Raw genomic sequence first — 24,781 nt, forward strand, 5'->3', positions numbered from 1 at the left:
GGCGACCCCCTAACCCCACCCCGCACTACATTACGGGCAGGAGGGATCCCAGGCCCTCCTGCCCTCGACGCAAACCCCCCTCCCCCCCAGCCGACCCGCGACCCCCCTGGCCGACCCCCACGACCCCCCCACCCCCCTTCCCCGTACCTTTGGAAGTTGGCCGGACAGACGGGAGCCAAACCCGCCTGTCCGGCAGGCAGCCAACGAAGGAATGAGGCCGGATTGGCCCATCCGTCCTAAAGCTCCGCCTACTGGTGGGGCCTAAGGCGCGTGGGCCAATCAGAATAGGCCCTGGAGCCTTAGGTCCCACCTGGGGGCGCGGCCTGAGACACATGGTCGGGTTTGGCCCATGTGCCTCAGGCCGCACCCCCAGGTGGGACCTAAGGCTCCAGGGCCTATTCTGATTGGCCCACGCGCCTTAGGCCCCACCAGTAGGCGGAGCTTTAGGACGGATGGGCCAATCCGGCCTCATTCCTTCGTTGGCTGCCTGCCGGACAGGCGGGTTTGGCTCCCGTCTGTCCGGCCAACTTCCAAAGGTACGGGGAAGGGGGGGGGGGGGGTCGTGGGGGTCGGCCAGGGGGGTCGCGGGTCGGCTGGGGGGGGCGGTCGGAGGTTCTTGGGGGGGGGGGGGTCGTTGGGGGGAGGGGGGTTTGCGTCGAGGGCAGGAGGGCCTGGGATCCCTCCTGCCCGTAATGTAGTGCTGGGTGGGGTTAGGGGGTCGCCGTGGCCAGGAGGGTTTGGGCTCCCTCCTGGCCCGATATTGTTGGGGAGTCGGCGGTCCTTCGGTGTGAGGGTGCGAGTGGTCCTGCCGGGGGGGGGATGTATCGGACGTCGGGGAGTCGGCCGGGCAAGAGGGCTTGGGCTCCCTCTTGCTCCGATCGTGGATGCGGGTGCGGGTGGGAGCGCGTGCGAGCGGTCGTTCGGGGTGGGGGTGCGAGCGGTCCTGCTGGGGGGGTGAATCGGGCGTCGGGCGGGGTGGGAACTATGTTTAAAAACTTTTCTATACCGCGCTCAGGCATATAACGCGCGAGGGGTATGCGCGGTACGTAAAATCACGTATAACGCGCGCGTTATATCCGCGAAAATACGGTAAGTGCAAATCAATCTCATGCATATTCATTGTGGAAATCTTGAAAACACAACTGAATCTGTGACTGAAGTTGACTCGTTTTTGCCCATGCTTGTTCCAGTCACAAATGGCTGCGGGAACCTTTCACAGCAGCCTCACAAAGCTACCATGGGAAGTCTTGGCAACCATTTTGACAGAACAGCAGCACAGGCCAGGAATGAAGTAGGGTTTGTTCCACTACCAGAAGAGGCCACTAGACTATTAGGGCTTGCTTCTTAAGGTAGGCGCAGGGAAGAACTTCAGGTGGTTGGATGAGATGAGGGGAGAGGGGGGGCAAAGAGTAATCATGAGGTGGGGAGGAGTTTGTTTCAGCGAAAACCTGAACCCAGATTTCTGGCCAGTTTTGGTGCTAAATCCAAAACCAAAATTGAAATTTGGTCAGCCTCTAAATGCATGTTCACCTGTATAAAAATGCAATATGATTATTGCCCTCCCCCCTTCCCTGATGTGCAGGAGAAATTGAGTGGGGTTAGGCTGGGAGAGGGACAGCACATATAAATATTTCATCTGTTCCTGTATACTCCAAGTGGATCACAAGAAGTGTGGGGGAGTCTGGAAAGTTATCTTTGTGTCAATGAAGACCATTTATAACAATACTAAGCTGATTATAATGAAGTGCTCTTTTGTCTAATTATTAGGGAATGATCGGTTCCCTGGGCTCAGTGAGAATCTGAGGTGGCGGAAAGAGCAGACACAGTGGCGTCAGGCAAATGAACGACTGGATAAGTGAGTGCACCTGAATATTTTTAGAACCATAAAAAAGGAAAAATTATGTTTTACCTGATAATTTTGTTTCCTTTAATCACAGCAGATGAATCCAGAGGTGTGTAGGTTATGACCAACTACCAGCAGGTGGAGACAGAAAGCTTTAAATAGAGCTCTGTCATATAGGATGGTAAGCTCCTTGGCAAGCCAGTATTTCATATAACAAAGCAGAAAGACAATCATTGAGAACAAATAGAGAACTCCCTCCTCACAGGCCATAGACATGAAAGACAATCCAACTGAATATCACCAGAAGGTGCAATACCAATGTAAGAAAAGAGAAATCAAACAACTCAGAAAGAGTAGGACTCTGGATTCATCTGCTGTGACTAAAGGAAAGAAAATTATCAAGTAAGACGTAATTTTCCTTCCTTATCAGCAGCAGATTAATCCAGATGTGTGGAATGTAGCAAAGCAATCCTCAATACACTGGGACAACAAATGGCAGAGAAACCAAGGACCCATAGAATGTCACCAAATCAGTTGGCACACAGAAAACAAAAATCTGTGGAAACCAAGGGACAGCACAAGTTAAAATCAGAGACTTGCTCCCCTTGAGTCCAAACATGAGAGGAAAGGACTCTATCCTGACCCTCAAGGCTGAGGCCACCTGCAACAGAGTACCCCCACCTCACAAGGACATAAGCACCCGCAACAGTTAAACTCCCAGCAAGAAGGACCGCAAACGGTCGGGTGATAGACGTGCTCCACAAGGCTTGAACTGAAATCAGAAGGAACCCCCTGGTTAGTCATGAGGGGAAATAGAATGAAAAGGAAACAACATATCTAAAATTGAGGCAGGAATCATCAATGATGAGAACACTGCATTGTAAAGGCCAGCCAGCCAGCAAAGATGAGAAGCTGAACCAACGAAGCTGGAGTAGATACTCCAATACCCAAAATGGAGTGAAAACTATACTGAAAGGTAGAATGGAACAGAATCTAGATGACAGAAGGTGTAGTCAAGCCCCAACAAAAGAACCTTGACCACTATCTGCACTGAATGGCAAAGGCCAAGAAGCAGTTTAGGCTGTAAGCTATGGCTATCCACAGCTCGAGAAGGAAGCCAGGCTGCAGCCTGCCCAGCTGGCAGTTACGAGACCCAACCCAAGAGTCAGGGCTGTCCCTTATGCAGCCTGTATAATCGTAAGGGCAAAGAGCACCTATAACCAAAGGCCAAGATGGAGCTGTGCTAACAGACGGAAGGGAATGAAAACCTCAAGCCTGACTCCACAAAATGAGACCAATCTGAAAATACAGTGCACCTCATACAGAGAGGAAACTGTGAGTCACACTGACAGAGTGTTGGGCACCCCATCTACAGCCTTGGGTGAGTTCTATACCCAGAGTTGAAGGTGACTCCAACAGGGAGCAGCAACAGAGAAGATGGGAACCAATAACCGAGAAGAAGCCAAGCTCCACCCCGGCGACCAAAGGAGTAAGAACAGAACTGCCTGTGTGTGCCTCGCCCTAGTAAAAATTGTACAACCTCCATCAAAGGGAACCAAAGCCCACTAGACTGATCTGAAACCTCTAGAGGCAAGCAGCACAGTAAGAGGCACCAGACAAGGAGAAATGGAGATTTATCTGAGGACAAGCAGGCAGCATATTTTCACATGTGGGTACTATGTTACTATATATTAAATATTTAACTAAGACCAGTACTGGGCAGACTTGCACGGTCTGTGTCTGTATATGGCTGTTTGGGGGAGGATGGACTGGAGAGGGCTTCAATGGCTGGGAGGGTGTAGATGGGCTGGAGTAGGTTTTGAAAGAGATTTCAGCAGTTGGAACCCAAGCACAGTACCGGGTAGAGTTTTGGATTCTTGCCCAGAAATAGCTAAGAAGAAAAAATTTAAATTGAATCAGGTTGGGCAGACTGGATGGACCATTCAGGTCTTTATCTGCTGTCATCTACTATGTTACTATGGAGCCTGGCAGAGACAGTGCAAAAGTGTACTATCACTTTAAAAGTCTTGAGACTGCCTGTATCGCGCATGCGTCGATGCCTTCCCGCCCAATGTCAGCTTGTGAGACCTTCAGTAACTAAGCTAAGAATTCAACTAGGGGAGATGGAAGGGTTGTGAGAATATCTGCTTGCTTGGATAACACCTGCTACAGGTAAGTAATTGTGCTTTATCCGAGGACAAGTAGGCAGCATATTCTCCCATGTGCAAAGATAATGCCTCCGAGAAGAGTGTTATTGACAACTACCATGAGCCTGGCAAATGGGTTGGAGGGAAGTTGGCATCTAAGTGAAGAATAAATTTTGTAGAACTGCTTGTCCAAACCAACTATCCTGTCTGGAATGATTCTCCAAACAGTAGTGGGATTTGAAGGTATGAACTGAGGACCAGGTCTGTTCCTGGCAGAATTCTGTGCAAAACAAATTAAAATTCTGCCAATAAAAGAAATCCAAATTCTGCACACAAAATGTGCACCTGCTACAGATAAATAACTGTCCTTTTTCAACCTCCGAAGCAGAAGAGGAACATCACCTCATGCGCCAGATTATCCCCCACACTCCAACCTAGGAGGGCCAAGTGCCCAGAGATGTAGCAGTTCCCCAAGTCTGGAGACTAAAGTTTGCCCAATGTGCATGCTATCCAAAAATAAGTCATTCAGGAAACATGTCAATGGAGATTAATCCAACCCCATGCAGAGCTGAGTTAAACAGACCTACATGAAGGTCAGACCTACCAGATCAGAAGTTGACAACAGGAATAAGAAGAGTCACACCTCACAGCACCTCATCAGAGAAGAAACTCCACCCTACATCTAGCAAGAGAGAGCACAATGCCCTAGAGGGCATTATGCTAAACATCAAGAGACACTCAATGCCCAAAATAGAGTAGTACAGCCCATCCACCAATAGAGCTGAACTTTAGGGCTGAAGATAGAGTAGCACTCCAGAGCCAGAATGGAGCACTGCTCTGCAACCAGAAATGCAACAGGAATCGCAATCAGAACAGAGCAGAGCTCCCCAGTCAGAGATGTACGAGTAGGTGAGACCTGCAGTCAAAGGCAGAGGTGAACCCTGCAAACAAAGCTGGAGCTAGTGTTCAATCAGGTGTTAGACCATCAAATTGATAAATCTTCGCCTCCACAAGGGACTGCCCTAAGTGCACATAAAGGCCTACCCTATTTATGCAATGCATTAAATTTAGTAGACCCTTGGCATCTGTTAAATCCCACCGTGCAGGATTACACGTATATCTCTTGTGCTCATGGTACTATGTCGCTCATCGACTACATATTGACATCTGTAAGTCTCTTCACACTAGTCACCCAGGTAGACATTGGACCCATTGCTATTTCCAAAACCAAGACTGTAAAGTTTTACTTGTAATCTCCGTGTCAACCATGGAATCATGAACAGGGTCATTTTCTTCTGACTCGGAGTACACCGTCGCCATCTTATTTTTCCCTTGCAGCTGCTGCCACTTTCCCCGGTCAAATTATCACTATTCTCAGCAGAGTAGTGATATTTTTCTAACCGCTTCAAGTCATCTTCACTAGGAGAGGTTGCTTTATAATTTGCCAACTTAATCCCATTTAGGAATGCTGTTTCACTACGTTGAATCTACCCTCAGGCAGCCATTCCATGGTGTGATGTTACTTCCTCTCACTCCCCATTGCTATTTCCAATCATGCTATGTGTTGGGTCAAGCTTGATTTCCATCAGCTCCATGATGGTTGGTCTAGGTGGCATTTTCCTTCATATTTATGTCATGATAAACAATTTCAAACTTATTTACAGTCTAAATTCGAGGATTATGTTTCGTATAATGAGCACTGAGTGGTCGACATATGGGCAATAGCCGTACGAAGGGATAATAGCCTTGAAAAAAAAAACCCAGGGTGAAACATGTTGGCTGATTAGTCCCTGTGAATTTGATCACAAAAACTAAGCTAAGTATTCAAATATCTTAAAACATCTTTGAGAAATGCTGGTTCACTTTATCCATTTCATTCCTAACATTGGTAAATATTGGATCCGATGAGGACCTGATGCTTAAAGCCATATACTATGAAACTATAATTGAGTATAATGGTGGCATCTCTGAGGGCCCATTTAAAGTTGGGATTCTAGTGAGAGTCTTAAGGGATGATCATATAATATTATCTTTGCATCGTCTGAATCATAGATCTACTCTCCTGGCAATATTATTGAATAAATACGCTGTTGGAGATTATTCGTATAATGAGCAGCATAAAGATAACCCCATGCTCTACTGGGAGACACTAAAAGTAGTTTTGAGAGGGGACATTATTCAATATATGATCATCAGAGTGCACCATCTATAATCCAGCTAGAAAACCAATTCCAAAAATCAAAACAGCATTACATTAGCCATCCTTCCAATCTTACTAAAGAAACCTACTTAGCCATGCAGGCAGCATTAAATGCTGCAATTTATGAGTGCTCTAAACAACACCTTCTTTATTGAAAATTTTATTTCTTTTTTACATGAAATATAAGCCGGATAGATTGATAACTCGTATTGCAAAGACTGGGCAGGGACTTATTTACATTCCTGTGCTTAAGGATAGTAACAGTACCCTGAAGCACCAGGCTCGAGATATCGCTGATATATTTTGGTCGTTTTTCCAAACTATGTATGCAGAGCCAGAGTCACGTTGACTGATTATTTAGAGGATTCAGGCCTCCCACAATTAACTGCTTCTCATATTGCCCAACTTAACGCCCCACTAACAGCTAAAGAATTGCTTGTGCAATTCAAAGACTCCAGGCCCTGATGGCTTTATGTCTGAATTGTATAAACTTCTGCTGCCACAATTATGTGCGCCTCTTCTGTCTCATTTCAAACAAGTAGTCTCGAACAGTGGATTCCCTGTTGGATCTAATTCTGCTTTATAACCTTGATCCCTAAACCAGGCAAAGATCCGGTTTACCCTGAGTTTTATAGACCTATTTCTCTTTTTAATGTGGATCTGAAGCTCTTGTCTCGTCTATAGCCAAAAGGCTATCGGGAAATCTTACCCAAGCTTATCTATTCAGAGCAGGTCAGGTTTGTTAAGGGGTGTCAATCTGTAGTAAATGTACGCAAAATCCCGATGTCCTTTGCTCATTATAAGCATCGGTCTATCCCAATGATCTTGGTAAACTTGGACACCGAGAAGGCGTTCGACAAGGTACATTTGATACCTTAAAGTATATTGGAGTATCAGGGTGGTTTCTGTGGGCACTCCAGATCCTCTATCACAACCTGACAACGGTGATCCTTGTCAATGGTGGGACCACATTGTTTTTTCCCATACAGCGGGGTACCCATCAGGGTTGCCCACTGTTGCCTTTGCTGTTCTTGTTAGAGATATAGCAGGTGTCCTTGTGGGAAACAGCTTATGAAAGTGCTGGCCTTTACAGATGATATCCTGTTAGAATTAATTAAGACTGTTTTTCTCCCAACTCCCCTTTCTACCTATACAAACCAGCAAATAGAGGGCAAAGTACTAGGATATACCCTAACACAAAACAATAAAGTATTTTCCCTGTTCCTCTTATTTAAATAATTAGCACAGCTTAATTTGTTTCTCAACCACATAGCAGCAGCAATTTTCTGATGTACCTGCATCTTAAGCAAGTCAGCTCTTAGAGAAAAGTGTAGATTATGCGAGTCTGAGACCACATGGATGGGAGGTAGTGAAGGAACAGAGAAAATCTGTGTTGTCAGGGCTAGGGACATCTGAATCCCCTCTATCTACTGTGCATCCTGTTATTTCTTTTCTTCAGCTTCTCCAAACAGGGCCCCCGATGTTCAAAAGCTTGCCGTGCAAGTAAGACTGGTTGTAGTCAGCCTTACTTGCAAGTTAGTTCAGCCTCTGCACAAAAGTGTTCACAGGGATTTCTACCAATCCTGGTAGCAGCTACTGAGAATCCTATGCAAATGAATTACAAGAACCTCATTAGTATTAAAATGAGCACTCCATGTAATACACAGAAGGAACCGCCCACCTTTCAGCAATCAGAATTTTCCGGCAGGTCTAGAGCTATCGGTAGCTTGAATAGGAGCTGTGTGTGCATGTGTGTCTCATGCCTAACAGCTGCAATATGCACAGAAAACAAGTACAACAGCTGCGTCCAAAAAGAAACTCTAGTGATCACAGCCCTGTACTGTACCGGGTCTGCGCTCAAGAGCAGCACCTACTATTCAACTCTTATGGCCAGGTGTCGGGCACAATTCCTCCCTCTTTCACCACGGTACTCAGCACAAATAGCATGTATATTTGCATGCTAGTTGTACTGAGCATTGCTGGAAAATGTAACTCATTTTCCACCGGGTTGCCAGAGCTCTGAGCATCTGCCCCAAGAGGTTCATCGGCTTCCTCTGCCTAAGGAATTCTGCAAGAGCTTAAGTGCATAAAATGCTGATCTACACATTCAAATTGCTTGTAAAATTAATTCCATTCTGTCTAATTTTAACTGTTTATAGAAATTAGTTATTAGATTTCTAAAATACTGTGGCAGCTTAAGAGTTTGAAGTTATCCTTGATAAATTTTCTGATTAATTTTGCTCTACTCTTTAAATCTTGGATCCAATTATTGAGGACTAGTGTGTGATCAAATTAGTTTATTTTATGTATTTTTATTTTTAAGTTTAGCTGTGTTTTTCAATTTTGGAAAATTAAGTTAATTTGGTTTTTGATCGCACTTTTCTGTACAAGATGTTTATGCTTGGTAATATTATAAAATTGTATAAATAAATAATTAAAAAAAGAGTTTGAAGTTATTCTCACTATGTGTGTAATCTAATCTTTCTCTTATACATTAGTATAACTAGTGTTTTCATTAATTCATTTTGTTTGTGTTTTATAGAACAAAAGCAGAAATTGATCAAGAGACTTTGATGAGTGGAAATTTAGCTACTGAGGCAAACTTAATTATTCTTGATACACTAGACATGATTATTCAGGTTAGTAGCTAAAGATACAGTATGCTTTTTTACATTATACTCCAGTAGGGAAAATTCTGGAAGGCCAAATCAATTCCTTCCTGGACACACTAGGTATAATTTCTAAAGGCTTTTCATGTGTATATGACTTTATAAATGTGTGAAAGACATCAGTTTACACTTACAAGTATTCAATATATCAACAAGATGCATACTTGTAGGCAGGGCTTAATTTGTGGGGGAATAGCCTGGAATGCAATTCCATCACTTATTTTCAGACTGTATTCCCTCCCTTCCAAGCAGCCTGCAGAAAATGGAGGCAAGGTGAGCCTGAAGAAGAGTAGAGAACAGTCATTCCCTAATCAAGCCCCTCTGCTCCTGTTGTTCCTGTCCAACCTAAGCCTCTGCCTGCTCCTTAGTTCCCTTTTATCAACAAATTAAGCTCTATTTGTAGGTGTCTTTAGAAACATAGAAATATGACAGCAGATAAAGTTCAAATGGCCAATCCAGCCTGACCATCTGCAGCATCCACTACTTCCTAAGAGATCCCATGTGCCTGTCCCATGCTTTCTTGAGTTCAGATGCAGTCTTTGTCTCCACCACCTCTACCAGGAAACTATTCCATGCATCCAACATCTTTTCTGTAGGAAAGGGTTTCCTTAGATTACTCCTGACCTCTTAACGGGTCTGGGACGATTCAGCACGGCTATTTCAGCACAGGACAGTTCAGCGTGGCCATTTTACCAAGGCCATTTTCAGCCAACCCATTTCAGCACGGCTGTGTAACTGCAACTGTTTCATTGCAACCATTGTAATGGCGAACGCTTACCTTGCTGAAGCTGCGAAGTTTGAAAGAGAGGGAGGAATAACCCCCCTCGCCCCATTGGTGCTTCTTTCCTTTCCCTTCACCCACCTAGAGTCTCATCCCCCTCCACCCCTCCCCTACTGCTGCTTTTGTCTATTTCCTTCAGCCACCTATGGTCGTCTTCTCCTGCCTCTGCATCATCTGGTCACTTCAAGGTTTGAGAGATGCAACTACATCTGAATTAGTACGGTTGGGAGGGAGGGTTTAAATACTATAATTTAAGTTAAATTGATAGAGAATCAAGTGATATTATATAAGTTCAAATATTATTTTATGATACACTTGTTGTAAGACGTAAAATGAATAAAGAATTAAAAAAAAAAAAAAAAAAAAAAAGGTTGGAGAGAGGGGGCATAGCCCCCCCCCCCCTCCTCCCATTGATGCGTTTTTCCTTTCCCTTCACCCATCCGCAGTCTTCTTCTGCCTCCACATCAACTGGTGACTTCAGAGTTTGAAGGGGGGGGGGCATCATCACAGATCAATCAGGCACATCATAAGGTTTCCCTTTATATTGGAACAGAAAGTTGTCCAGAGGGAGGACTTTCGGGATTAAAGGTTAACTTTAAGAGGGTGTCTTAATATTAAGAGATGAAATAGCTTGCGCTGAAAGAGCCATGATGAACTGTCCCATGCTGCAAAGACCGCTCTGAAAGGGCTACACTGAACTGGTTGCGCTGAAACAGCCAAGCTGAATTGTCCCATTCCGCCTCTTAACATCCTATGCCCTCTCATTCTGGAGCTTCCTTTCAAATGAAAGAGACTCTCCTCGTGTTCATATATGCTATGTACATACTTATACGTCTCTAGAACATCTCCCCTCTCACGCCTTTCCTCCAAAGTATACGAGTACTTATTGAGATTTTTAAGTCTGTCACCATATGCCTTATGATGGAGACCACCGACCTTTTTAGTAGCTTTCCTCTGAATCGACTCCATTCTGTTTATATCTTTTTGAAGGTGTTGTCTCAATAATTGCACTCAATATTCTAAATGAGGTCTCACCAGTCTTATACAGCAGCATCAATACTTCCTTTTTCTTGCTGTCCATACCGCTGTCTGTGCACCCTAACATCCTTCTAGCTTTTACCATTGACTTTTCAACCTGTTTGGCCAACTTAAATCATCACATAGTATCACACCCAAGTTCTGCTCCTCTCTCGAGCACAAATGTTCTTCACCTCCTAAACTGTACTGTTCCTTCAGGCTTTTGCAGTCCAAATGCATGACCTTGTATATCTTAGCTGCCAATTTTCAGACCATTTTTCATGCTTCGCTAAGTCCTTCCTCATGTTTTCAACACCATCAGGAGTGTCTATTGTAGATTTTGGTATCATCCACAAAGATGCAAATCTTACCCGACAGCCCTTCAGCAATATCGCTTACAAAAATGTTAAAAAATACAGACCCAAGAACCAAACCTTGAGTTACACCACTGGTAACATCCCTTTCCTCAGAGCAATCTCCATTGACCACTACTCTCTGTCATCTTGTACTCAACCAGTTCCTGTCCTAGTCTGCCACTTTGGGGCCCATTCCGAGGGCACTTGGCTTATTTATTAGACAACTGTGTAGAACACTATTGAAGGCTTTACTTAAATCTAAATACACCACATCTAGCATACTTCCTCTATCTAATTCTCTGGTCAGCTAGTCAAAGAAATTGATTAGATTTGTCTGACAAGCCCTGCCTCTAGTTAATCTATGTTGCCTCAGGTCCTGTAATCCACTGGATTCCAGAAATGTCACTATTCTCTGTTTTAAAAGTGTTTCCATTAATTTACTTACTATAGAAATCAGACTTACCAACCTGTAGTTCCCTACTTCTTCCTTACTTCCATTTTTGTGGAGAGGGACCACATCTGCCCTTCTCCAGTACCACTCCTTACTCTTTTTTTTTTAACAAATCTTTATTCGTTTTAAAAAATTACAAGTGTACAATAATTCATCAGAAATATATTAATTAATCACTTGACAATCTTATTTGTAATCTTCCAATACATAAATATAAAAGAATCCCACCCCTCCCTCCCATATACTAATAATTAACAATTATCAATTCTTATCACTCCTTACTCTAAAGAAGCACTGAAAAGGTCAGCCAGCAGTCAGCAGAATTTCCCTAAGTTCCTTCAGTACTCTCAGATGTACTTCTTTAGAGAAGGGAGTTTAGATGGAACATGGTAACCTATGCAAGTACTTCATGACTCTTATTAATGGAACCAAGAAAAACTGGAAGTAGGACACATAGAGAACCATGATTCACCAAAGTCAACAAAATTATCTTTATTCTTAGTCAAACATGAAATACTCTACACCGCCGCGTTTCAGCTCGTGTGCCTTCATCAGGAATCATTCAAACCTTCAAATAAATACACAGCTCTAAAGCCAGATGGTGAATATATGCCAAGTATCTAGACAAGTAAACTATTGGTAACACAATCTGAGACAGTGTTGTCAGTAGGTTACCAATGCACATATTTCAGTAGTGTACATTTATACCTGCTCCTGAGCATGTGTAAATGTACATGTGCTTTTCCTCAAATTCTATGGCACTTTAAGATGTGTGCACAGCTTAGTTGAATAATGAACCAAATAATGCTGATAATTGACTACTTAACAAGCAATCATGAGCGTTAATTGAATTTAATTTAAATTCATGTGCAGGAGCAGTGCCTAAATTTTACAAGCGGTGCCAACAAGGGGACACGGAAATGGGAGGGTCAAGAGTGGATCAGAGGCATTCCTCACATGAAATGTTGCTACTCCTTGGGTTTTAGCCAGGTACTAGGGACCTGAATTGGCCATCGTGAGAATGGGGTACTGGGCTTGATGGACCATTGGTCTGACCCAGTAAGGCAAATCTTATGTTCTTATTATAGAATAAGGGGCATCCATACCTAACTAGGTGCGAGAATTTGCAGAATGTTTCCATTGATGCAAATGGCCATGCTTAAAATTATGCATAGCTCCTGGGCATAAATGTTATTCTATAAAAAGTACCTTTAGGCACTTTTTATAGAACAGTGCTTAGGTGTTTTTTTTCAGTGCCGATTTTTTAGACATTATATATATATTTGACGTCTGTACAGCAAGTTTAGAATGAGTCCAACTAGCCATCAGGTACATTGAATTCACTTGTAGAGGCCATGGTATTAAAGTACTCATCCTTTGTTTACAGAGTAATTCTGTGGATTGTAAAGACAGCCTTCTAGGAGGGGTCTTGAAGGTTCTCGTTCATTCTCTGAGCAGTAATCAGAGCACCACTTACCTCTGCCATTGTTTTGCTACACTCCGAGCTCTCATTGCTAAGGTAAGAACAAAAGAGAAGGGATTTGGGGATTTAGCTCCTGCCCCCTTTTTTCAGATGTAGCTCAAGATGACTTATTACAGAAGGTAACAAAAATGTGTGAGCAATGGAATCCTTTACATCTGTCTTGGTGGGGGAGAGTCCAGACTATTAAAATGATGATTTTGCCTGTGGTTTGTTATCAAATGGGTATGATACCAGTCTTTTTTCAGGGGTCATTTTATAAAAAATTAAATAGTGTTCTTACAAAATTTATTTGGCTGGATAAAATTGCTAGAATCGCTTTAGTGTCTTTACAAAAGCCAATTAATGAGGAGGGGTAAATTTTTCCCAATTTTTATAGGTATCATCAATCCTATATTATGCGCTAGGGTATGTATTGGATCTTCCTAGAGCCCATTGATAATATTCCAGATTGGTTGTGGTTGGAATGGCGACTTATTTTTCCTCTACGATTAAGCCATGTTCTTAGTATCAAAATGCCTAGGATCTATAAAGAGAATAGAATATTAGTAGATACATGGAAAACTTTAAGATATGTGAATAATTTAACACCTATTCCAATGCTTGACTTTTCACAGTTACAACGTAAATTTGGTCTTTTTTTTTTTTAATTCTTTATTCATTTTTATAATTCACAAGAAGTGTACAGTAAATATCAAACAATTAGAATACAATATCACTTGAAAATCTATCATATCATACAACAAAAAGATATAACCCCCAACCCCTCTCACTTCCATATACAACAAAAAATATACCACATGAATATAATATCTTATCATTCATATATATTATTAATAGAAATCCAACCCCCCCCCACAAAGTTTTAAATGGTTGCAACTGAAGCAGGCCATTCAGGTGGGGTTCTCTGAATGGAAAAATCTTAATAGTCAATATAGTTTAGAGTTCCTATGCTTTCAGGTGGATTTCCTTCACTGGGCCGCAGGTTGGACACCCCTGCTTTAGATGGTTGCAACTGAAGCAAACCATTCAGGCAGGGTTTCCTGAATGGAAGAATCTTAATACGCAATATAGTTTAGAATTTTTATGCTTTCAGGTGGACTTCTTGGGACACCAGGCCGCACAGTGGTATAAATTGATATTTGGATTTATGAATAAAAAACCAAAGACTGGTCTGCGGGACATTTGGAGCATTGAGATTAAGCATCAAATTACTGCCTCTCTTTGGTCACGAATTTGGTCTTGGAGGATAAGATGTACAATGTCTGCATCTATGAGACAAACTTGTTTTTTTTCTGTCATTCATAAATATATTATTAGTGGAAAACCAAGAATCCCCCTCCCCACCCCAAATCCACAAGAGTATTAAAATTTTATTTGGCTTTTTGGAAATCAATATGGGGCCAAATTAATTGTTTGTTAAAAAATCCAGTGGCTTTAGCATATGATACTATATTATTTGACATGTCAATGAGGGTGAAGAGTCAAATATCTTCTTTTTTTTCAAATTCTTTATTCATTTTCCATCTTACAACAAGTACACATATAAACTTTTACATATCACTTGAAATTCATTCAATTATGATTTTACATATATAAATTTATTCCCTCCCCACCCACTCTTCCCACAAGTAATTTAATTCAAAATATCATATACATACTGTATTCCTATCTATTAATAAGACCTTTAAAATAACTTTTTACCCTCCCCCTATGTATAAATGTACTTTCAGTGGAAACTGATGTCTATTCATTACAATAATTTGTTAATGGCCCCCAATTTTTTTAAAAATTATTTTAATTCCCTTTTTGTATGGCAATTGTTCTTTCCATTTTATAAATATGACATAGCAAATTCCACCAAAATGTGTAATTAAGCCTATTGTAATTTTTCCAATTACTGGTAATATGTTGTATGGCGACTCCTGTCATAATTAATAAGCAAAGGGGATACAGGGTATAGAGTCAAATATCTTCAAAAAATAACAAGCTTCTACTTATCATGACAAGTCGCCATACAACATATTACATTTAATTGGAAAAATTGGAATAGATCGAATTATAGTTTCTGGTGGAATTCTTTGTGTCATATTTATAAGATGGAAAGAACATTAGCTACACAGAAAGGAAATTTTATTAAATTTCAGGATGTTTGGGGGCCATTAACAGATTATTGTAATGAATAGATAACATTTTTCCCCTTAATAGTACAATTGTAAAAGAGGGGATGGGGGTGAGAGGGTTTCTGATCTTTTATTAAAGGTTTAGAGTAACAGGAACAATATATTATACGGTATACGTGAATGCATATGTTATGGTAGGGGTGGGAGGGAGGGGGTTAAATTTCAGTTTTTTAAGCTGATTGTGGTAGAAATTCAAGTGATATATGTAAGTTCAAATGTAATTTCTTGATGCACTTGTTGTAAGAGGTAAAAATGAATAAATAATTTTTTTTAAAAGATGACTTATTAGCCCAGCATAAAGATTTTTCAGAGATGAAACTGTACAGAAGCTTCCAAATCCCATGAGTTTCTTTTTTTTTTTAAATTCTTTATTCATTTTAAAAATCTTTCATCAAGTGTACAATATTCATAATCAACACAATAAGACAAGGCACTTGTATATCTTACATTATATTCTAAGCATATAAATGTAACCCTCTCCCCACCCTCTCTCATAACCCTTCATTCATGTAATGAAACCTATCTTTGTATCCCTCCCCCCTCCTATTATTATACGATGTCTGACTAATCCCATGAGTTTCTTTGTTTTTATGGTGTGGTCTTACTTTTTATAGTGAACTTGTTCCTACATACTCAAGAATAAGATACTTAATATATATTTTAAATATAAGGCTCATTGTTTTGGTACAACTTGAGATGGAAAATGGTTACCATGGAGATGGTTACCATCTCTACTAAAAAATAAATGAAATTATGAGAACAGAAAGCAACATACAGTACAGTGATAAGAGAAAACATTTCCCCTCAAAGTCACCAATAGAGGTGAAGAGTAGCCTAGTGGTAGAGCTGCTGCCCCATCAGTTCAAAGCCATGGAATCAATCCCAACACCACCCCCTGTGGCCCTGGGCAAGTCACCCAATTCTCCATTGCCCCAGGAACAAAATAAATACCTGCTATATGTAAACCACCTTGAATGTGTAACCACAAAAAGGCAGTATAGATCCTTGATTTTAAGAAAACGGCAGTATACAAGTCCCATCTCCCCCACAATAGATTTCACTGACCTGGTGTGTTAGTCCAAGTTTCCAAGTTTGATTAAATTTTTTTTTTTTTAATAAATCTTTATTCATTTTAGATTTTACAACAAGTGTACAGAAAAATCAACAATCAATATACATCACTTGAAACTCTACCATTTCTCAAAAAGATTTAACCCCAACCCAACCCCCAAAATTGTATTCAAGCAAATACATACTACATAATATAATAACATATACCATTTGTTCTATAATTTGTTATTAAATTTCAAAAACCTACCCCCTCACCCCCCAACAATATATATAGTAAGTAGGGAAAAATGCTATTTATTCATTATAATAACTTATTAATGGCTCCCACACATCCTTAAATATATTAAAATATGCTTTATGAACTGCTAATGCTCGTTCCATTTTATGCATGTGACACACCGAGTTCCACCAAAAACAATAGTTTAATCTTTTACAATCTTTCCAATTATATCTTATTTGTTGAATGGCAACACCTGTTAAAATCATTAAAAGTTTATTATTATTAGAGGATAATTGACTTTTAGCTCTCATAGACATGCCAAATAAAATTGTGTCATATGAAAATGCTACATGATTTTCTAGTATACAATTTATTTGATCCCAAATTGACTGCCAAAAGGCTTTAATAAATGGACAATGAAACAATAAATGATCTAAAGTTCCAGCCTCGAGATGACAATGCCAACATCTATTAGACTTAGAGCAATCCAATTTTTGCAAACGAACAGGGGTCCAGAGTGCTCTATGCAACAGGAAAAACCACGTGTGCCTCATAGTAGCAAACATTGTACATTTCATCCTCCAGGACCAAATACGTGGCTATTGAGATGCATTAATTTGATGCTTAATCTCAATGCTCCAAATATCTCTAAAATTTGATAAAACGTTTATATACATTAACCCCCTCTTTTACAAAGGTGCGTTAAGCTTTGTAGCGCACACTAAACGCTAACGCATGCATGTTATCCTATGTTAGTGGTTAGCGCACATATTTTTTTTAAAAAATATTCTTTATTCATTTTTAAAATTTACAATAAGTGTAACATCATATAATATCATTTTATGCTTAAATACATCACTTAATATCCTATCAAAATCAAATTCAGATTCCATATCCCTCCCTCCCTCATATCCAATTTGCACTCATAAGAAAACCAAAATACTCCACCCCCCACCTTGGATGTGCATTTTTAAGGGGAAAAAATGACTTTAATTCATTACAGTATTTTGTTAATGGCTCCCAAATATCCTGAAATTTCTTAAAATTTCCTTGCTGCAAGGCAATTACCCTTTCCATTTTAAATATATGACTAGCGCACATGTTGATTTAGCACGTGCTAATTCCGCGCTAAAACGCTTAATGCGCCTTTGCAAAAGATGGCCTAAAAGTTAGGGTAAAGGTATATAGACAGTACAAGACATAAACTCACTTACTAGAGTTATAGGAAAGAAGGGTAGAACTACAATTGTAATAGGAAAGTAATACAATAAAGGTAAAAACGTTGAGGAGGGTTGGGCGGCAGCCTAATAAAGACTAGTTTATAGCTGTAGTTGTATTGCATAGGAATCTAAAGTTAATCCCTAAATTTAATTCTGAAAGGCGTCACTGGAAAAGAAACTTTTAAGGGTGCTTTTGAATTTATCTAATTGGGGGGCGTGGCTTGGAGCGCGCAAAATGGTCGCATAGCCGGGGAACTCCCTGAACCCAGACAACTAACTGATAGAAAAAGTTGTTTTGAATCGCGTACCCGCGTTACAAATAAATAAAATCAGCTTCGGAAATTGCAACAACAAGGCAGGGGAAGTCGGAGAAGCCGTGCACTTCCGGTGTTTCGGCGAAAAGATTGAAAGTTACTCCGGTGTCACCCTCAAGTGTGCCGATCCCACTGGAAACTGAGGAGTACTCAGACAAAGCAGACATTATGGCAGAGTTGTTTAAAATTAAATTAATGCTGTCTGACAACGCTGGAAAGATTTCGGAGGTCAAAGAGGAAGTGCTCAGTCTGAAGCAGGAGATTCAGACTGAAAGGCAGAGGATGTCTGCGATTGAAGAGAGAGTCGAACTGCTGGAAGCTGTTACACAAAACTGTGAAAGTGACAGACAGACAGACAGAAAAATCAGCTGATAGATTTGGAGAACCGGAGAAAAAGGAAGAACATAAGAGTGCTTGGTCTGGCTGAACATCTTGAAGGGGGAGACACTATACAGTTTTTAGAGAACTTGTTACCTAAACTGTTAGTTAAATTCCAAGTGGCCGTTGGAAATAGAACGGGCACATAGAATCCCTTCAAAAAGACCAGTGAATCAGAATGGCCCCAGACCCTTGATTTTTAAAGTTTTAAGATACCAGCAGGCTTTAGAAATCTTAAAAGTAGCAAAAGCGAATAAAAATTTAAATTATAAAGGGTCTAAATTTTTGCTGGTCCCAGACTTTGCAAAACACACTGCAAACATCAGAAAGCAGTTCCTTATGCTGAGGCAGCAGTTGAAAGAAAAAGGTTACATGTACGGCTTGTACTATCCATCTACAATGAGAGTGTCTACTGGAAATAAGTCCTGGTATTTTCAAGACCCTGCAAAACTTAAAGAGTTTCTATCACAAGAGGAACCGATGTCTACAAGAAGGAAAATTGATTAAAGGAAAAAGAGAAAATGGAGAAAACTCATTTTGAAGAGAAAAGAAGAAAGGAAAAAAAAAAAAGTGGATGGATATTGGACCAAATTATTTTTACTACATTTTACTGCATTTGAAGATCTTTTGACTGTTTTTCTTACTTTGAATGTACTGATACATTCTTAATTTAATAAGAAATTAATTTATTTATTTATGAGAATTATTATAAATATAGCATATATATTTACCCAACTACTAATTATTAACTATTATGAATCACAATATTTGATTAATATAAGGAAATAAATATGGAATACTGAATATTTCAAAAAAAAAAAGGATTATTAATAAAATAGGAAATAATTTAGAATTTTATTAATAAATATGAAAATATATATATTTTATTCCAATATTTATTTATATTGAATATATTATGAATGATTTTTACATGAGAATGTTTAAAATAAATTGGTTAGATGCTGGTATTAATAATATATTAACTGTATGAATGATTATATTTAAATTAACAATGAATATTTAATATTCATGGAATTATAGTTAAATTTGAAAATGTTCACATAATATTAAGTTGGGACATATATTACTTTGAAGAGAAGATAGTTTTATAATTTTATGAATTAATTAAATATGAATCTTAATATAATTATATATTCCACCTAGATACTAATTGATGAAATACAAAAATTATTAAATAAAGGGTTAAGTCTGGGAACTGGGATTTTTAAAGAAGAGATATTTAATAGGAGGTAAAGAATTGCACGATATTAATTATTTATATGAATAATTTTTATTAATACTTCTATTGAATTCATTATAGATAATTTTATGTAATTTGATACAATGAAATATTAATATTAATGTCAATAATTATTAATTGAATGATTAAATATATATAGATATAAATAATTAAATAATTACATATGTGGGGGAAAAGAATAGCTGAATTTTTTGAGATATGTTAATTCAATTTGGAGAGATATTAGTTGCCTGGGGGAGGGGGTTTAGGGTCTGCTATACCAATGTGTGTTCCAGGTCAGACAATGATTATGGGGGGGAGGGGAGGGAGATTAGAGGGAGGGAGGGGGGTTCAGAGGAATAATATATTTATGAGGAATGAAAATGGGGAAAATGTTAAATTTGAATTCTTTCTTTATACTTTTATTTTCGGGGGGAAAGGGATGGGGGGATTGGATGAAGGAAATATATTCAATTAATGTGCTGAGGTCTGGTCATCTTTATTATTATAGAAGTATTTGCCAAAATTTAATTATAAAATAGATGGATATAAAAATTTATTCTATTAACGTCAATGGTTTAAATCATCCTATTAAGAGAAAGAAAGTAATAACGTTCCTTAAAAAGCAAAATGCGGACATATATTTTATTCAAGAGACGCACCTTTCTGAGATTGAATCTAAGAAATTATCTGGGGGTTGGATTTCTAAATGTTTCTTTGCACCTGCAGTGGGGAAAAAACCTGGGGTTGCTATACTGATAAATAGGAAGTGCAATGCTGATTTCAAATTAATAAACTTTGATCCTTTAGGAAGATGGGTGCATATCAAAATGGTTCTGGGAAATACAACCCTGGATTTATTCAATATGCTCCTAATTCGAATCAAATGGAGTTTTTTAAACAAGTTCAACAATTACTGTTACCACTGGCTGCTTCTAATTTAGTCGTAGCAGGGGATTTCAATGCTGTAATGGATCCGATTTTGGATAAGAGACCAAGTAGAATTATGAAATCATTAGGTTTAGATAATTTGGTTCAATCTTGTAATTTAGTTGATATATGGCGTATTCTTCATTTTAATGATCAGGAATTTTCTTTTTGTTCTCAGGTCCACAAATCTTTCTCACGAATTGATTATATATTCGTGTCTAATAATATAGCGCAGCGAGTGATGAATGCAGTTATTGATCCCATTGTAATTTCAGACCATGCTGGTGTGTGGATTGACTTTCAGAATAATGATATAGTACATTTCAATCCAATTTGGAGATTTGATAATGCTTTACTTGCGGATTCGAACTTTCTGGAAGATTTTAAATTAAAAATGAATGAATTTTTTCAAATTAATAATTCGGACAGTATCAATGCTGAGATTTTGTGGGACGCATTTAAAGCAACAATAAGAGGAAATATTATTTCATATTCAGCATTTATCAAAAAACAACTTAAAAAACAATATGTTGATTTGGAAAAACAAATTAAAGTATTAGAAAATAAATTAATTAAGAACTGGGAACATAATACATTACAAAGTTTATTAAAAATAAAAGCGAAATATAATGAGATTTCTTCTCAATTTGTGAGGAAAGATATCTTCTATAAGCAAGTTCAGTACTATGGTAATTCAAACAAAGCTGGAAGATTATTAGCTAATTTTCTTAAAGCAAAAAAAAAGGAAATCTAAGATTATTGCAATTAAAGATACACAAGGCAACACACACACTAACACCAAAGATATTTTAATACAATTTCTTGATTTTTATAAAGATTTATATTCTTCTGAATCTTATGAAAATAAAGAACAAGAGGGATTAAATTTCTTAAACTCATTTATTGGACCAAATGTTCCGGATCATATTAAACGAAGTTTAGAAGATTCTATATCTTTAAAAGAAATAGAATCAGCATTGAAGTCTCTTAGAGTTGGATCCGCTCCGGATGGTGATGGCTATACTGTTGAATTCTACAAAACATTTCAAAATATTATCTTACCATACTTATTAAATTTGTATCAATACCAAATAAATAATGGGAATATATCAGGTACTATGGCTGATTCGGTAATTATTGTCTTACCAAAACCAAACAGGGATCCTACCTTGGTTTCAAACTACAGGCCTATATCTTTATTAAATGTAGATGGTAAGTTGATTGCTAAAGTATTAGCAATAAGATTGGAAAAGCTATTTCTTTTATTATTGATGTACACCAAACAGGATTTATTGCTAAAAGACACTCATCAAACAATACTAGATTAGCATTTCACTCTTTAAATTTAGCGAAAAATATGAATGATCCAGCTTTTATGGTATCTTTAGATGCAGAAAAAGCATTTGATAGAGTGGAATGGAGTTCTATGTATCAAGCTCTGGAATGGTTTGGAATAGGCCCCGGTTTTATTAAAATGATTCAGACTTTGTATAGCTCTCCTGGTGCAAGATTATATATTAATAACAATTTATCAGATAGATTTAACTTGCGTAGGGGAGTTAGACAAGGATGTCCTTTGTCCCCCTTACTTTTTGATATTGTTTTAGAACCCTTATTAATTGCAATTAATCAAACTAAGGAGATAAAGGGAATCCCATTTTCTTACTGGGAATTTAAACTTTCTGCATATGCAGATGATATATTATTATATTTAAGAGAACCGGGGAATACTGTTCCAAGTTTACTTAATCTTCTAGAGAAATTTGGGAAATTTTCTGGATATAAAATTAATTGGAGTAAATCGGAAATTCTTCCAATTAATGTTCACTGTACCAAAGGCTTATTTGATTCATATTCATTTATTTGGAAAGAAGACGGGTTAAAATATTTAGGAATTATTATCAAAAATACAATTGAAGATACAGTCAAAGAAAATGAAAAACTTTTATTTAAAAAAATAACAGAAATGTGTGAGCAATGGAATCCTTTACATCTTTCTTGGTGGGGAAGAGTTCAAATAATTAAAATGATGATATTGCCTGTGGTTTGTTATCAAATGAGTATGGTACCAATATTTTTTCAGGGGTCATTCTATAAAAAGTTAAACAGTATTCTTACAAAATTTGTTTGATTTGGGAAAAGACCCAGAATTGCTTTAGTATCTTTACAAAGACCAATTGTGGAGGGAGGGGTAAATTTTCCAAATTTTTATAGGTACCATCAAGCCTATATTCTAAGACAGGGTATGTATTGGATCCTCCCAGATCTCATGGAGAATGTACCAGATTGGCTATATCTAGAATGGCGGCTCCTGTTCCCATTACATTTAGAACATCTAATTAGTATAAACATGCCTAGACGATATAAGGATAACAGAATTCTATTGGATACCTGGAAGACATTAAGATATATTAGTAATCTATCACCAGAACAAATTGCTAAATCATTAAATCAATCAATTTGGGTAAACTCCAGGATCAAGATTGGCGGATACAAAATCGTCTGGAAACAATGGATAATTGCAGGTATACGAACATTGAATGATGTTATTTCAGACGGATCAATGCTTAGTTTTTCACAATTGCAACATAAATTTGGATTAAATAAAACACAATATTTTAAATGGTTGCAATTGAAGCAAGCTATTCAGGCAGGGTTCCCTGAATGGAAAGATCTTAATACTCAATATAGTCTGCAGGTTCTATGTTTCCAGGCGGATTTTTTGGGTCACCAAGCCGCAAAATGGTATAAATTGTTAAATGGATTTTTAAATTAAAAAAAAGAAAACTGGACTTAGGGATATTTGGAGTATTGAGATTGGTCAGACAATTTCTGAATCTCAATGGCCACGATTTTGGTCCTGGAGATTAAGATCTACAAAGTCAGCATCTATGAGTCAAACTTGGATGTTTTTATTACATAGAGCTTTATGGACCCCTACGCGCTTACAAAAGATAGATAGTACTAGATCTAATAGATGCTGGCATTGCAGAGTAGAAGTTGGGACATTAGACCACTTAATTTTTTTTGTCCCTGTATAAATGCATTTTGGAAACTAATTTGGCCCCAAATTAATGAATTACTAGAAAATCATGTAGGACTCTCATATGATACTATACTATTTGGTACAGCAATGAGAACTCGGAGTCCGATTTCAGCAAACAATAACAAACTATTATTAATATTGACAGGGGTCGCCATGCAACAAATAACTCAAAATTGGAAGGATTATACCAAATTAAACTATACATTTTGGTGGAATTCAGTCTGTCATATATACAAAATGGAAAAAACAATAGCTTTACAACAGGGAAATATTCATAATTTTTTTTTTTTTTTTTTAATATCTTTATTCGTTTTTACATTATGCAAACAAGTGTACAATAATTCAAGTCATACTATACATTCTTCACTTGAAACTCTACATTCATTTTATACCATAAACTATCTCCCCTCCCTCCCTTTCCATATATTACCCCTCATAATGTCATAAAACCCACCCATCCCTCCTCCCCCCTACATATATTTAATGGGGATAAATATAATTATTTATTTATTATAATACTCAATTAATGGTCTCCACACCTCTTTAAATTTCTTATAATAACCTCTCTTGATTGCCAATGTTTTTTCCATTTCATACACCTGACAAACCAAACTCCACCAGAAACAATAATTCAATCCTCTATAGTCTTTCCAGTTATGTGTTATATGTTGGATGGCAACTCCTGTTAAAATCATTAACAGTTTGTTATTATTCGATGAAATTTGACTTTTGGCCCTCATAGACATTCCAAACAAAACTGTGTCATATGATAGGGCCACAGGATTCTCTAACATACAATTTATTTGACCCCAGATTAATTTCCAAAAATTATTAATAAAAGGACAATAAAATAATAAATGATCTAGAGTTCCAGCCTCAAGATGACAATGCCAACATCTATTAGACTTAGAGCAATCCAATTTTTGTAAGCGAACAGGGGTCCAGAGTGCTCTATGCAACAGGAAAAACCATGTTTGCCTCATAGACGCAGACATTGTACATCTTATCCTCCAAGACCAAATACGTGGCCATTGAGATGCATTAATTTGATGCTTAATCTCAATGCTCCAAATATCTCTAAGTACAGTCCTTGGTTTTTTATTTAAATATCCAGATAATGTTTTATACCACTGTGCGGCCTGGTGACCCATAAAATCTGCCTGGAAGCATAAGAATTCTAGAGTAAAATGAGTATTTAAAGACTTCCATTCAGGGAACCCTGCCTGAATAGCCTG

At 38.3% G+C, this 24,781-nt stretch overlaps 1 protein-coding gene across 5 annotated transcripts in view; it reads left to right on the forward strand.

The window, feature by feature from the left end:
* DOCK8 (dedicator of cytokinesis 8) overlaps positions 1–24,781 on the forward strand; it is a 414,444-nt gene that overhangs the window by 282,153 nt on the left and 107,510 nt on the right. For all 5 annotated transcript variants that reach the window (XM_033924987.1, XM_033924968.1, XM_033924979.1 and 2 more), the window contains 3 exons: positions 1,768–1,855; positions 8,733–8,829; positions 12,852–12,983. In XM_033924987.1, the coding sequence (XP_033780878.1) occupies positions 1,768–1,855; positions 8,733–8,829; positions 12,852–12,983 (317 nt within the window). The remainder of the gene's footprint in view (positions 1–1,767; positions 1,856–8,732; positions 8,830–12,851; positions 12,984–24,781) is intronic.

This window comes from Geotrypetes seraphini, chromosome 1 (assembly GCF_902459505.1).
Source record: "Geotrypetes seraphini chromosome 1, aGeoSer1.1, whole genome shotgun sequence".
Classification (NCBI taxonomy): domain Eukaryota; kingdom Metazoa; phylum Chordata; class Amphibia; order Gymnophiona; family Dermophiidae; genus Geotrypetes; species Geotrypetes seraphini.